Source organism: Lucilia cuprina, chromosome 6 (assembly GCF_022045245.1).
Source record: "Lucilia cuprina isolate Lc7/37 chromosome 6, ASM2204524v1, whole genome shotgun sequence".
Lineage (NCBI taxonomy): Eukaryota > Metazoa > Arthropoda > Insecta > Diptera > Calliphoridae > Lucilia > Lucilia cuprina.
Genome location: NC_060954.1, coordinates 59733197 through 59746766, shown reverse-complemented (window position 1 = coordinate 59746766; position 13570 = coordinate 59733197). Strand labels below are relative to the sequence as shown.

General features: G+C 29.6%; 4 protein-coding genes and 1 long non-coding RNA gene across 7 annotated transcripts; 2 read left to right on the top strand and 3 right to left on the bottom strand.

Annotated features, from left to right (window-relative positions):
- The first annotated feature begins 3513 nt into the window (after nt 1-3513).
- LOC124420577 lies at nt 3514-4187 on the top strand. The gene is made up of 2 exons (XR_006941278.1): nt 3514-4017; nt 4097-4187. It is a non-coding gene; the product is annotated as an uncharacterized LOC124420577 (long non-coding RNA).
- A 137-nt stretch (nt 4188-4324) lies between these two features.
- On the bottom strand, nt 4325-8017 carry LOC111691263. 2 transcript variants are annotated; one of them, XM_046953987.1, is made up of 2 exons: nt 7875-8017; nt 4325-5274 (listed from the first exon to the last, which is right to left on the bottom strand). In XM_046953987.1, exons 1-2 carry the CDS (start codon nt 7892-7894, stop codon nt 4749-4751), a joined length of 546 nt encoding a protein of 181 aa, XP_046809943.1. In that variant the 5' UTR covers nt 7895-8017; the 3' UTR covers nt 4325-4748. The 2 variants fall into 2 exon arrangements, with proteins under 2 accessions (XP_046809943.1, XP_023309694.2); XM_023453926.2 differs by lacking the exon at nt 7875-8017 and adding an exon at nt 5333-5476.
- On the bottom strand, nt 5603-6589 carry LOC111691262. The gene is made up of 2 exons (XM_023453925.2): nt 6379-6589; nt 5603-6319 (listed from the first exon to the last, which is right to left on the bottom strand). Exons 1-2 carry the CDS (start codon nt 6500-6502, stop codon nt 5646-5648), a joined length of 798 nt encoding a protein of 265 aa, XP_023309693.2. The 5' UTR covers nt 6503-6589; the 3' UTR covers nt 5603-5645.
- LOC111691244 (vacuolar protein sorting-associated protein 35) lies at nt 7634-11977 on the top strand. 2 transcript variants are annotated; one of them, XM_023453902.2, is made up of 8 exons: nt 7634-7790; nt 8786-8975; nt 9038-9771; nt 9840-9926; nt 9988-10136; nt 10199-11095; nt 11163-11346; nt 11413-11977. In XM_023453902.2, the coding sequence occupies exons 1-8, from the start codon at nt 7788-7790 to the stop codon at nt 11572-11574; spliced, it is 2406 nt and encodes an 801-aa protein (XP_023309670.2). In that variant the 5' UTR covers nt 7634-7787; the 3' UTR covers nt 11575-11977. The 2 variants fall into 2 exon arrangements, with proteins under 2 accessions (XP_023309670.2, XP_046809942.1); XM_046953986.1 differs by lacking the exon at nt 7634-7790 and adding an exon at nt 7880-8069.
- Nucleotides 11940-13495, bottom strand: LOC111691264 (dnaJ homolog subfamily B member 13). The gene is made up of 3 exons (XM_023453927.2): nt 13053-13495; nt 12241-12996; nt 11940-12181 (listed from the first exon to the last, which is right to left on the bottom strand). The coding sequence occupies exons 1-3, from the start codon at nt 13282-13284 to the stop codon at nt 12069-12071; spliced, it is 1101 nt and encodes a 366-aa protein (XP_023309695.2). The 5' UTR covers nt 13285-13495; the 3' UTR covers nt 11940-12068.
- Nucleotides 13496-13570: the final 75 nt, after the last annotated feature.

The window sequence follows — 13570 nt, the reverse complement described above, 5'->3', positions numbered from 1 at the left end:
AATTTGATGAAATTTGGCACATACTCTTTTTTTGGTTCAAGGACGATCGCTATTAAAAATGGTTGAAATCGGTCCATTATTTCTTGGGCCTTTAGGCACATAAATACGTTAAATGTTTATAATGTCAACGAAAATCAGCAAAACTTAGTTTTATAGAACAATAATTGACGATACTAATTTTTATTGTGATCGGGCCTCATTTGACCCTAGCCCCCCTACAGACTCCCCTTCAGAAAATGACTTGAAGGTCAAAATTTACTTATAATTTCTTATAAAACGATTAAAATCTACATAAATGACTTTGTAGTAGACGTAAATTCATCTACCAAAATTTATAAGGATAGGCCCATATTTACCCATTCTCCCCTATGAGCCCTCTTTTAGAAAATCTCTCTTTTTTGTCAACAATAAGTAAAAATATTCCACAATAAAACAAATTAAATGCTTAATTTAAAAAAAATCAAATTTTAACATACTGACTGGTGTAGGGTATCATATGGTCGGCAATGTCCGACTATAAATTCATACTTGTTCCAACATTAGTTTTGAAAATTCTAAACAAATCATAAAAATATGTTTTTCTGTTATATTTAAAAGCAATTTCTAACTGAAAGGTATTGAAAGCAATTTTGAAATTCTTATAAATGTAAACTAAATACACGACTTTCAAAACTACAAAATTATTATGATTATATGTAAATTTTTGTAAAACTTATGTTAGACACTGTATGTTTGTTATTAAAGTTTTTATAATAAAATAAGATGGTTATAAGACGGTATATAAAAGTGATGTTTAAAATATACATATATTTACATTTTGAATTGCAGTAACGCTTTTTTTATATAGAATTGGCAGTTTGTTAATTATTTATTGTTAAAATTTTTTTTACTTTTTCAAAGCAAAAAACAAAAAGAAATCTTAGATGAAGGGACCATTAGAAACATTAATAATAATAAAAAAAATTGACACTAATGATCAAAAGTTAAAAAATGTTTAACACCAAAAAATTTAAACATAAACTGAAAAATCCAACACTTAGTAGTACTTTGTTGGTCCAGTTATTAGATAGTAAATATAAAGAACATATTTATATTTTAAAACAAGTTTATAATACTTAGTTCAAGTCGGTTAAAACATAAATGAAGAGTTTGATAAGATGTGTTTTTTTTTTATTTTAAATTTTTATTTTATTATTTTTTTTATACAAAACAAATTCGTAACGTAAATATATGAAATATATAGATAATTTTATTAAATATATAACAAAAGAAATAATTACATAATTTTTTTAAAATAAATGAAACGGATTTATAAGCAAAACAATATAAAATGCAAAATTTTTTCATGTATTTTTCAGCATAAATATTTACATATATTAAAAAAAAAAACATGAAAATTCCTTTCATGTGTTTAAATAAAAAAAAAATAAAAACTTTACGTGTAAATGTCGTTTTAAATTTATACATATTTAAATATTAAACACAATTTAAATACAACATGCTGCACAATGGAATTTCATATTTAATAATAATAAAAAAAAATTAAATTAAATATTTAATTAACACCTTAATAAATTATTTAAAATAAAAATTAAATAATAATGTTAAAACCTTAAAAAATATTTGTAATACCTTTAATATGAAAACAAAATTTAAACAAAAAATAAATCCGAATTAAATATAATTATAGTTAAACAAAAAAAACAACAACAACAAAATGAAGCATATAAACAAATTGTTATTTTTTTCCAAATGTTTTTTAAGTATAATTAATAAAATAATTGCAATTAAATGAATTTTTCGTAGGATTAAAATGTTTTTTCCTTAATTAGAGTCCAGTATTTTCATGATTATTATTAATTATTATTATATTTATTATAAATGTAATTATCGTTAAACAAAAAAGAAAAAACATTTTTTGGATACTTGTAGTCATAAATATACACAAAAATTTATTTACATATTTAAATTAAAATAATGCTTTTTAAATTAACTTGTGCAAAAAAGGTAAGATTATTATTTTTTCTGTATTTTTTTATTAAAAATATAATTTTTTTCTATTTTTTTTAAGAGAAAATTCCGAAAATTTTATATATTTTTAGAGATCGCACTATATGAGTTGTTATATAAGGGATCTCATAAAACGAGTTAGAGATTATTTCAGGGGTACCTCCGTTCTTTCTCCTACCTTTTTTCTTATCTTTATAAATGACCATCTATGTCAAACTTCCAATTCTATCTACTCTTTTGCGGATGACAGCAGTATCTGCCATTCTTATTCATTCAATCATAGGCCAAGCCCTCTAGAGATTGGGACAATGAGGCTCAATATGAATGAATCGCTTAATCACGACTTGATAAAAATCTCTGTATGGGGTCATGTTAACAACATTAAGGAATCACACCCTCTTAATGTTCTGGGTATGAAAATTCAGCGCGATGTCCGCTGGACTAAACACATTTTTCAAGTTTCGAAAGAAGCATTCAAGTGTCTCGGTTTTTTGAAACGGTTTAAGACATACTACACTCCATCTGATCTTCTTACTATTTACAACACTTATATCGGACCGAAAATTGATTACATCTCTCATGTATGGGCCGGAGCTTCGAAGTCTATTTTGGAGCTACTCGACCGCGTGCAAGAGAGGGCGAAGGTACTTATCGGTGACAGTAGGGTATCCAACTCTATTGAACACCGTCACAAAGTGGGATGTATTTCACTGTTCTATCGATACTACAATGGAATGTGTTCCTTTTGTAATTAGGGAACTTGTTCCCAATACCTGTATATTCTTGCGTAACACACGTCTTTCTTCAAGAACACACCCATTTGTTCTTGATTGGCCAGTGGACCGCACAGCACATTACAGGGAAAATTAATTCTTCAGCCGCACTGTTCGTATATGGAATAAACTTCCTGCAGAGGTACTCCCTGCCACTTTCGATATAAGAAGATTTAAATCAAATGTCCACAAACACTACTCCGTCTATCCTCCTTCCCACAACCTATTATCCTAGTTCCAACACAATGCTTTGCATAAGTAGGAGTCATCCCCTGAGTGCTGGTCCAATTTAAAAAAAAAAAATTCTATAAAAAGGATATTTTCCGATAGTTTTAATAAAAAGTTATATTTTCTTTTAAAAAGATTAATTTTAAAAAAACTTTCTATAAAAAGAGAAATTTTGGGAAAATTTTCTACCAAAAAGAGAAAATTTCCATAATCTTCTAAAAAAAAGAAAAATTTTCAAAAACTTTCTATAAAAAAAAAAATTCTCTAAAAAGGAAAAATTTTCCATGAAAAATCTAAATTTCTCTTAAAAGAGAAATTTTAAAAAAAATATTACGAACAAGTTCTACAAAAAAAGATAATTTTTTCCGAAAACTTCCTATAAGTGAAATTTTCTATAAAAAATTTCCATAAAAAATCTAATGTAATTTTCTAGAAAAAATCTAATTTTCTAGAAAAAAAGATATTTTTTTCCGAAAACTTTTTATAAGAAAAAAGTGAAGACGAATAATACAACATATAAATTATTTAATAACATGAAGTCCAAATTAGATAAACTAGATAAATCCAATCTAGTGTATGGAATTAAATGTAATGGTGACGAAACCAACATATGCCAAAAGGTATATGTTGGTACAACGAAAACAAAACTGAGGACAAGATTATCATCGCACAAATCAGATTTAAGAACACTTGACAAACCATTAAATCAAAAAACAGCCCTCGCTGCCCACTGTACAATAACTGGACACCAACCAGACTTTGAAAAAGTGAGAATATTAGCTGGAGAGAACAATCACACAAAACGTTACTTACAAGAGATGCTCCACATTATAAATACACCAACAGAAAAGAGAATAAATTACAAAACAGATACTGACAACTGCGCTCACATTTATCGACATACAATAAATAAATACAGAAACAATAAACAAAAGAATAAAATCCAAACAGTCAGTCATAGAAGATCAAAACATAAACAACAGACGACACTGCATTAAAATTAAATGTAAAGAAATTATTTGTTATTGTTTATATTATATTTGTTTTGTTATTATTTGTTATTGTACTTTATGTATTATTTGTAGAACTTTCCCTGAAGATGACCAACGAAGTTGGTCGAAATATTGGAAACCACAATAAATATTAATTAAACTAAGAACAAAAAAGAGTTTTTAATTTTTTAATATTTATTTAATGAAAAGACCTCAAGCCGAACAAACCCAACATTTCTGAGAACAACCAAAAGGTCTAGAGAACAAATAAACTAACAAGAAAAATAAATTTTATATAAAAAAAATAAAATTTCCGTATTCTAGGTTTCAGTTTCTTAGAAAAAATCTATTTAAAACAGAATTTTTGTTGAAAAATTTAATTTAGTTGGTTTTTATAAAAAAAAAACTTAAATCGATTTATTTAAATACTTTAGAATAAAAAATTTTTAAATTATTTGCGCAATTCACAATTGGTGTTGTGCGGTTGTATCGTAGTTTGTATTATTTTGTCTTATTAATGATTTCTTTTTATGACATACAACGATACAACATCGATTGTGAATTGAACAATTAAATATTAAAAAAAATAAACAAACTTAATTTAACTCCATAAATAATTAGAATTTGCATTATTTGGATTTGATTATAAATTAGATCGGTTAAAAAAAAACTTTAAAATACAAACAAGAACTTTAAAATAATAAAATTTTTTTGATATCAAAATTTTTATGATATCAATAAATACTTATGAGCACAAAATATTCATTATTTCTTTTTTCGCATGCTTTTTCCTATTCTCATCCATACGCTTTAACATGGCTGATACAAGTTCACCAAAGATGACATCTTCGCAGCGCTCACTAGGTTGTAGTATACGTGACTGAGGTTTTTCAACGGCTACTTCTTTGGTTTCCTTAATATAATAAGGATCATAAATTTTGCGCAAACTTCTTAAGGGTGGTGGTTTTTCACAGTATCGTTTACCATAAACTTCATCAAACATTTTAAAAAATTCCCAGGAAGTAGCATTACGACCTGTCTTACTACTACGATCTTTTATCCGTCTATAAGTTGTCATTAAATTTAAAAATTTTCGGCTTATTTGATCCTTTGTCATTTTAAAGTCCGGTTGGGTTTCTTTAATTTTTGACAGCACATTTTCCCATAAAATTGTTCTATTTTTTCTTCCTTCCTGGAAATCTGGTTCCATTTCCAGCCTCGTTCTTATTATTAATTCTTGTGTAGTGCTAAATGCAATATCTTCGTCGGAACTAAAAATATAAATAATTTTCATTTGTTGTCTAACAATTAATGTTTTATGATCACTACCTTTCCATTTTAAAATCATGCACATCATTACTTCAAAAATGCATCACAAACTAAAATGTCGTTTTACAAAAAAATATGGCAGTTATGCCATTTATTTGTAAACAATAATCAGTGCTGCCAAGTGATGCAATATTGTGCATATTTTTGCAGTGATGCACAACAATAACACTATTTAAATATACATACAAACATTCAAACAATCGAACTTTTGAGACAATTAACTGAACAATCTTGTAAATTATATATGTTAAAAATAATAAAAATCGAAAATTGGATTAAAATATGTTCGTATTTATTCTTGAAAAGTTTTTGTTTAGGAAAATAAAAGATTCATTATTTCTTTTTTAATATTTCGTTTCTTTTCTTCATCCATACGCTTTAATGTGGCTGATACAAGTTCTCCAAAGATAGCATCTTCACAGCGTTCATTTTTTATGTGAGATTTCTCTATGGCCACTTCTTTAGTTTCCTTAATAACTTGATCATTTTCTTTCTTATTTACATCAACTGCTGGCATTTTTTCTTCCACTTTGCTAGTTGTGGTCGTGCTTTTGTCACACTCCTTTGGTTTATCCTCAATGTTTTCTTTAACTTCAACATTTTGTGTTGCTTTTAAATCATTCAATTTTTCAATATTTTGGATTTTATAAACATTTTGTTCCAAGTTTTTGTTTTTTAACACAACATTGGATGCTTCCTCTAACTGTTTTACATTTTCTACTGTCTTTTCCTTAACAGTTGCTTTTGGCATTTCTTTAACTTTTGCATCTTCTTCGTCTATTTCTAAGAATACAAATTCTTCTTGTTCTTGAACGCTTCTGTCTTCCTTTAAATCTTCTTCTGTTATTATGAATTCCGGCCAATTTTCTCCTTTATTATGTGTCTCCTTAATACGTGGTACGAAATCCATGTTATTGGCATATTTAAAATTCATATTACGTTGATATGCTTGCATTAAACTATGCCAACGAATTTTTAAATAAACTTCTAAAAAATAAAGGAAATTGTATTTTACTTTTTTAATGTATACAATTTTCTTATCGTACCGTGCATTTTTAATTTATCGGCCAATTGCATCCATGCTTGATTTCTTTCATCCAAATTTCCTTTGTCATCATATAACGTGGGAAATTGTTTAACACCTTCAATAATTTTGGTATTTAAATCCATTGTTTTATAATAAATAACTTTAACATTTAAAAGATTTTTATTTATTTATTTTTTATATGTAAACAATAAAGTATTGCCATATTTGCGGCTCAATGTAAACAATAAATTAATGCTGCCATATCAAAAATTAATTCCCATTTACAGTGGAATGAGTTCTCACTTAAGATGTACACACAGAAAAATTTCTGATTTTGTGGGTGAGATAAAGAAATATCAATAGTATCTCTTGCGGTACGAAGATTCTTGTGCTTGAAACTCTCATTTCAACAAAAACTAACCGATTTCTATTTTATTTATAATTAGGGTTCTATAGTTGAAAGGAAAAGTCGATTTTTCTACTTTTTTCATTTAGTTAAAAGTCGACTTTTCGACTTCTTGCATTTTATGAAAAGTCGATTATTCAACTTTTCGACTTTTTTCATTTAAATAAAAGTCGACTTTTCGACTATAAGTATTTTATAAATAGTAGACTTTTCGACTTTTTGACTATTTTCGACTTTTTTCTACATTTTTCCGACTATTTTTTGACTTTTTTCGAGTTTTTCCGACTATTTTAGAGTTTTTGACTTTTTTTCCACTTTTTTTAAAAATTTTGACTTGTTTCTACAATTTTCGACTTTTTCCGACTTTTCGACTTTTTCCAACTTTTTTCGACCTTTTCCGACTTTTTGACTTTTTTCCACTTTCAGACTTTTCGGCTTTTCTCGACTTTTATTCACAAAGTCGACTTTTCGACTTTTTTCACAGACGATAGTCGAGTTATCGAATTTTTTGGAACAAAACATTCGACTTCGACATTTCGACTTTTTTCGACAAAAAGTCGATTGTTCAATTATTCGAAAGTCGATTTATAGAACCCTAATACCAACGTAATAAAAATGACAGATTTTCTTATCCTTTATAGATAACCATTAACTAAAATAAATCAAATTTAAACAAATTTCTGAAAGTTTTGTGTTATCGAGGTGGAAAAAATGCAAAATTCTTATTTCTGACTAGCTGAACGACTAATCTAAAATATTTTTTTAAATTGTTACGAACAGTTGACTTTTCACAAATTCAAGAAAGTCTAATAGTAGATTTTTTCATTTATAGAAACCCTCAATAGTACATGTCATCATTTTGACAAACAGTTTGACAAAACGAAGAAGCATCACAAAAGAATTTGTAAAACCGATAAGAAGATAGAAAAAATCCCAATTAACGCCTTAATTTTTTATTGAAAATAAATTGGAATTGACTTGCAATATTTAAATAAATCTTACAAAACAAATTCATTCCTAATATGGTAAGTTTAAAATAAATCAAGGGAATTAAAACAATCACAAGATACAATAGAAAAAAAAGAAAAACTCGCACGAAACCAACATACCGACATTTGTTGTTTAACATCCAAAGAAAAAAACGAATTGGAACACTGCAGCCACTTCGGAAAGGAATTTACTGCATTTTTTAGCCGTACATTGATAGTAAAAAAGAAATCTTAAGATACTTTTAACTTAGCGGCAAAATGTATCCTTGGAGTTCCGCAAATTATTCACCGGTAGCAGGTGGTGTTGGTACAATGGTAATTCTTTCTATTTAGAACTTTAGGCTTTCTTTTACTTATTAACTTCTAAGGCTTATTTTCAACTTTAATACTATTGCGGTTTTGGTTAATATACACTACAATCTTATGTCTATTTTCACTCTTGTAAGGCAACATACACCACCCATTGGCATCATTTACAATCATACACACAATAACAATGCATTTATTATACCCTACAAGACTATTGTATTATGCGTTTGTGCTAGCTAGTCTCTTAGTCACTCTACGTCCAGATAAAAGTATAACGCTCAAATAAAAAATGTCATCACATATTTCTCTTCTAAACTTAACAGACTCCGGTTCAAATTCAAATCTAACAAGTTCGATACAAATAACAAAATATGAGGAATCAATAATACTAAGCACAAATCTTTAAATCTAACAATAACTGTTGTAGGGTATCATATGGTCGAATATGTCAAAATATACTCTCATACTTGTTTTCCTTTTTTATGTGTACACTCATATCAAACTAGTGCTGTTTTCGATAATAGCCACTATATGCATTAAAAACACACATAAGCACATTTGCTAAATATTAGTATTATTTTTAATATAATATATACAAACATATCAACCAACGTTATTGATATTATACATCATCATCAACAAACATTCTATCATACGTATGGCTTAACAAATTTATTTTGCATAATAATTATTAACTTTTGTTTTCTTTTTTTTTTTTGCAGACTATGCCGAATAGCATTGACGATCAGGAGAAACTATTGGCCGAAGCCATTAGTTCTGCTCGCAAGCAGGCATTTCAAATGAATCATTTTTTGGACAAGGAACGTATGCTGGATGCATTGAAATGTGCCAGCGCCATGTTAAGTGAATTACGTACATCCATGTTGTCACCGAAAAGCTACTATGAATTGTGTAAGTATCATCATTATGAAATTACGTTTAAAATGATCAATTTCTATATAAATATCTTGCAGATATGGTGATAACCGATGAATTGTGTCATTTGGAGTTGTACTTGAGTGAGAAGGCTTCAAAGGAAACGGATCTTTACGAGCTGGTTCAGTATTCGCACACTATAGTGCCCCGTTTGTATTTGCTTATTACTGTCGGTATTGTGTACATTAAGAATGATCGTTCCCTGAAGCGCAGTATACTCAAGGATCTGGTGGAAATGTGTCGTGGTGTACAACATCCTTTGCGCGGCTTATTTTTACGCAATTATCTGTTGCAATGTACACGTAATATTTTACCCGATGTTTTAGTGGCCGACAATGAACATGAGGGCAATGTTTATGATGCCATCGACTTTGTTTTGACCAATTTTGCCGAAATGAATAAATTATGGGTACGTATGCAACATCAGGGTCATTCGAGTGAAAAGACTCGTCGTGAAAAAGAACGTGAAGAATTGAAAATTTTGGTTGGTACCAATTTGGTACGTTTATCGCAATTGGAATCTGCATCTCTGGAGATCTATCAACGTTTAATATTGCCCGGCATTTTAGAACAAGTGGTGAGCTGTCGTGATGCCATAGCCCAGGAATACTTGATGGAATGTATTATACAAGTATTTCCAGATGAATTTCATTTGCAAACTTTAGATCCTTTTCTAAAGTCTTGTGCCCAACTGCAGACCGGAGTAAATGTTAAGAACATAATAATATGTTTAATTGATCGCTTGGCCACCTACAATCAAAGAAGTGGAAAGGTAATATGAAAAATAAATATTTTAATTTGTAGATATATATGTAGTTAATCTTCCCTCTTTAACTTCAGAACAATGGAACTGATATTGAATCTATTATACCACCAGAAGTAGAACTCTTTGAAGTATTTAGCGTGCAAGTTGCCAATATTGTACAGGTAAGTTGTTGCCTTTACTACATAAACGTTATCTTAATCTCCGTTATATTCATTTCCCCAGACTCGCTCTGACATGCCTTTGGAAGATACCATATCATTGCAAGTTGCTTTATTAAGTCTTGCACAAAAAGTCTATCCAGATCGTGTTGATTATGTGGATAAAGTATTAGGCACAACGACCAAGATTTTGGAATGTCTCGAAATGAACAAGTACGATTTTTCCTTCAATCAATCACATTTGTTTTATCGTTACTTTCTCGCTTTTTTTGTAGTATTTCTCATTTGTTATCTGTTAATCAGGAGCTGTCCCGTCTCTTGCGCATTTGCATTGACTTTTACAATAATGTTTTGACTGTTATACAATTAAACAATTTCTGTCCTTTACTGGAGAAATTCGATTACACTTCACGTAAAACACTGGCTTTATATTTACTCATGAATGTGTTGGAATATGAGACATTAATACCAACAGCAGAACAGGCTGATGCTGTTTTAAATATAATAACTCCTCTAATTAAAGATGATGAAACTATTGTGACTAAAAATGGACAGGAACCATCGGTTGATCCCGATGAATTTGCTGAAGAACAAGGTATTGTGGCACGTTTTATACACCTGCTTAGATCTGAGGATCCCGATATGCAATATAAGATCTTGCAATCAGCACGCAAACACTTGGGCGCTGGTGGAGCACAACGTATTAAACATGTTCTACCACCTCTAGTGTTCTCAGCCTATCAGTTGGCATATAAATATAAAGCCAAGGCCGAGGAAGATGAGAATTGGGATAAGAAATGTCAAAAGATTATACAATATTGTCACAGCACTATATCGGCTTTGGCTAAGGCCGATTTAGCGGAATTAGCTTTAAGACTGTATCTTCAAGGCGCTTTGGTCATTGGTGAAATTGGTTATACAAATCATGAGACCGTAGCCTATGAGTTTATGACACAAGCATTTTCCCTCTACGAAGATGAAATCTCAGATTCTAAAGCCCAATTGGCGGCTATTACTTTAATAATGTCTACTTTCGAACAAATGTCCTGCTTTGGCGAGGAAAATGCCGATCCATTAAGAACTAACTGTGCTTTAGCTGCTTCAAAATTGCTCAAAAAACCCGATCAATGTAGAGGTGTAGTGGCGTGCGCTGCCCTCTTCTGGAGTGGCAAGTATGTGACAATAATAAAAATAATTTTTAACAATTTCTTACTATTAAATTTTGTTTTTCATGTAAAGAAAAAATGGCGAAGAAATGCGTGACGAAAAGAAAACTTTGGATTGTTTGAAGAAAGGAGCACGTATTGCTTCACAGTGCTTAGACATAGGTGTTCAAGTGCAACTGTACGTGGAGCTACTTAATCATTATTTGTTCTATTTTGAACGTGGCAATTCTTTAATAACAGTTGCCATGCTCAATCAGGTAAGTTTATTTGTATACTTCCTTAATTTAAATCTATATTGAACTTGTTCTTGTTATGTCTTTTAGCTAATTGCTAAAATCAATGAGGAACTACCTAATTTGGAAACCAGCGAAGAAACAAAACAAATTGAAATGCATTATAAGAATACTTTGGCCCATATAAAAAGTCGCATGGAATCGAATGATGTGGGCTTAGAGGTTTCATTTGCGGGTATATCGATACATTAATGGGTATTACGGAATAAGTTCAGTTACTTTTTTAATACTATTGCATTTTCAATGAAATTGAAAATTGACAAAAAAAATTATGGTTATTATTTTTACACATTATTCCCTCTAGACAAATTCAAAAAAACACTAACATTCACATTATTATTATTAATTTTTGGTTAATATAATAAAAAAACAAGCATAGTGGTCCCTCCCTATTACAGTAACTTAAATACATACATACATAAGTGTCATGTTAAACAAACACACAAAAACATATAACTTCTTCGATATTTAAATGTATTATGTTACACGGTTTAAACTGATGGATTACTTACTGTATATTAAGTTAAGAAGTATTCAAAATCGCAAATAACAAATTATTTTAATCAATAACTCTTTAATTTCAGCTCTAAATTTATATATTTTCTACAAAGTTCATTGAAATTAAATAAATTCCGCTTTAAATGCCAATTAATTTTTGCACTCAATAAATTTACACAATATTTATCTCAGTTTGGCTGGGATTTCTTTTCCATCTCTTTCTTTTGTAGATCTTGCAACTCAGTAAAAAAGTTTCGAACACATTTTTTCATTTCCTTATTTAAATAGTCCGGGAATTTAGCTTTAATTAAAATAATAATTATAATTTCTTTTGAAAAAAACTAAATAACTTTAAAATACTTTTAAATTCTATAATAAGATTTCCAAATTCATTTTTTTGAAATTCTTGAGGTTTTAAAGCCAATGCTGGATCTGTGCTTTTACATTTAGGCAAACCCTCACAAGGCAAAACTTTAACATATCCAGGCTTTACTACATCATTAATAGATACTTTTAGTTGTCGCTTATCTAAGCCAGCAACAACGAATTGAAATCCTATAAGAGCTTGACATAAATCTATTTCCAGGGTATACACAAGATCGTGTAAATTCTCTCTTCGAAATGTTTTGTGAGGCTTGTCTGTTACGATAAATATTATATCAGCCGGTATGGTAGTGGGCGAGCGATCACCTTCTTCTTTAAAGCAATACCGTGTACCGGCAGTTACACCTGGTTCTATGTTAAGTTTCAATAACTTTTTTCTTTTCTCCGTGTGTGTTTCTTCTTTATCAACAAATTCCTGACGCCATACTTGCATTATTTTTACACATCCATTGTACACCTCTTCCAAAGTTAATTCCACCAGCCTTTCTACAGCTTTGTCTTTGGTTCGCACACCAATACCTTCAGTGCTCCCATTCGAACACAAAGGTGGTGGTGTGGTTAAGGCATCAATTATATTGGCATATGGAGAATAGGAAGCAAAAACGCTATGATAAACCTTCATATGATTGCCGTGGTATTGGTAGGGTGGAAAATAACCATTGGGCAAGAGAATACCTTGAAATAGACCAGCGTCACCGTAGCGATCATATATTGTTCGATATAGATCATTACCTAGCAAAGGGAGACGTTTTTTTTAAAGTCAATCTTAAATCTGCCATTGAATTTACCTAAAATATCAAAGGCCATATTAATATAATTCCATTGACGATTTAAAGACAGTGGAGACAAATGATTAATTTGGGATTCCTGTGATAATGGCACAAAATCTCTTTGATGCTTTAGGTCACGAAATGGACAGAGACGAACTGCCAATTTTCTATATGCCAAAGTAATTTCTTCTTTACTGGCATCTCTCGGTACATTTAAAACAGAATAGTAATCCAATTCGGAAATATTCATGTTAAAAAAATTTCTCAAATATATGTTGTAAAATAAATTTGATAAATAAATAAAATCATTCTCAAGAACGGATATTAAGTTAAAAAAAGAACCTTAAAAAACAAGTTCTAATTTTAATTACAAAACTTTTGTTTTCTCAAAAAATTATCCGTTTACAAAAACTTTTTCAAAAACTATTTTGCACAGAATGCTTGGACAGTCGTAATCGCATGCTTTCGTTTTACTTTCCTCGTTTGAGGTTATGCTGAATTAAACTGGTGGAAACCTAAAAAAGAAATAAACCTCA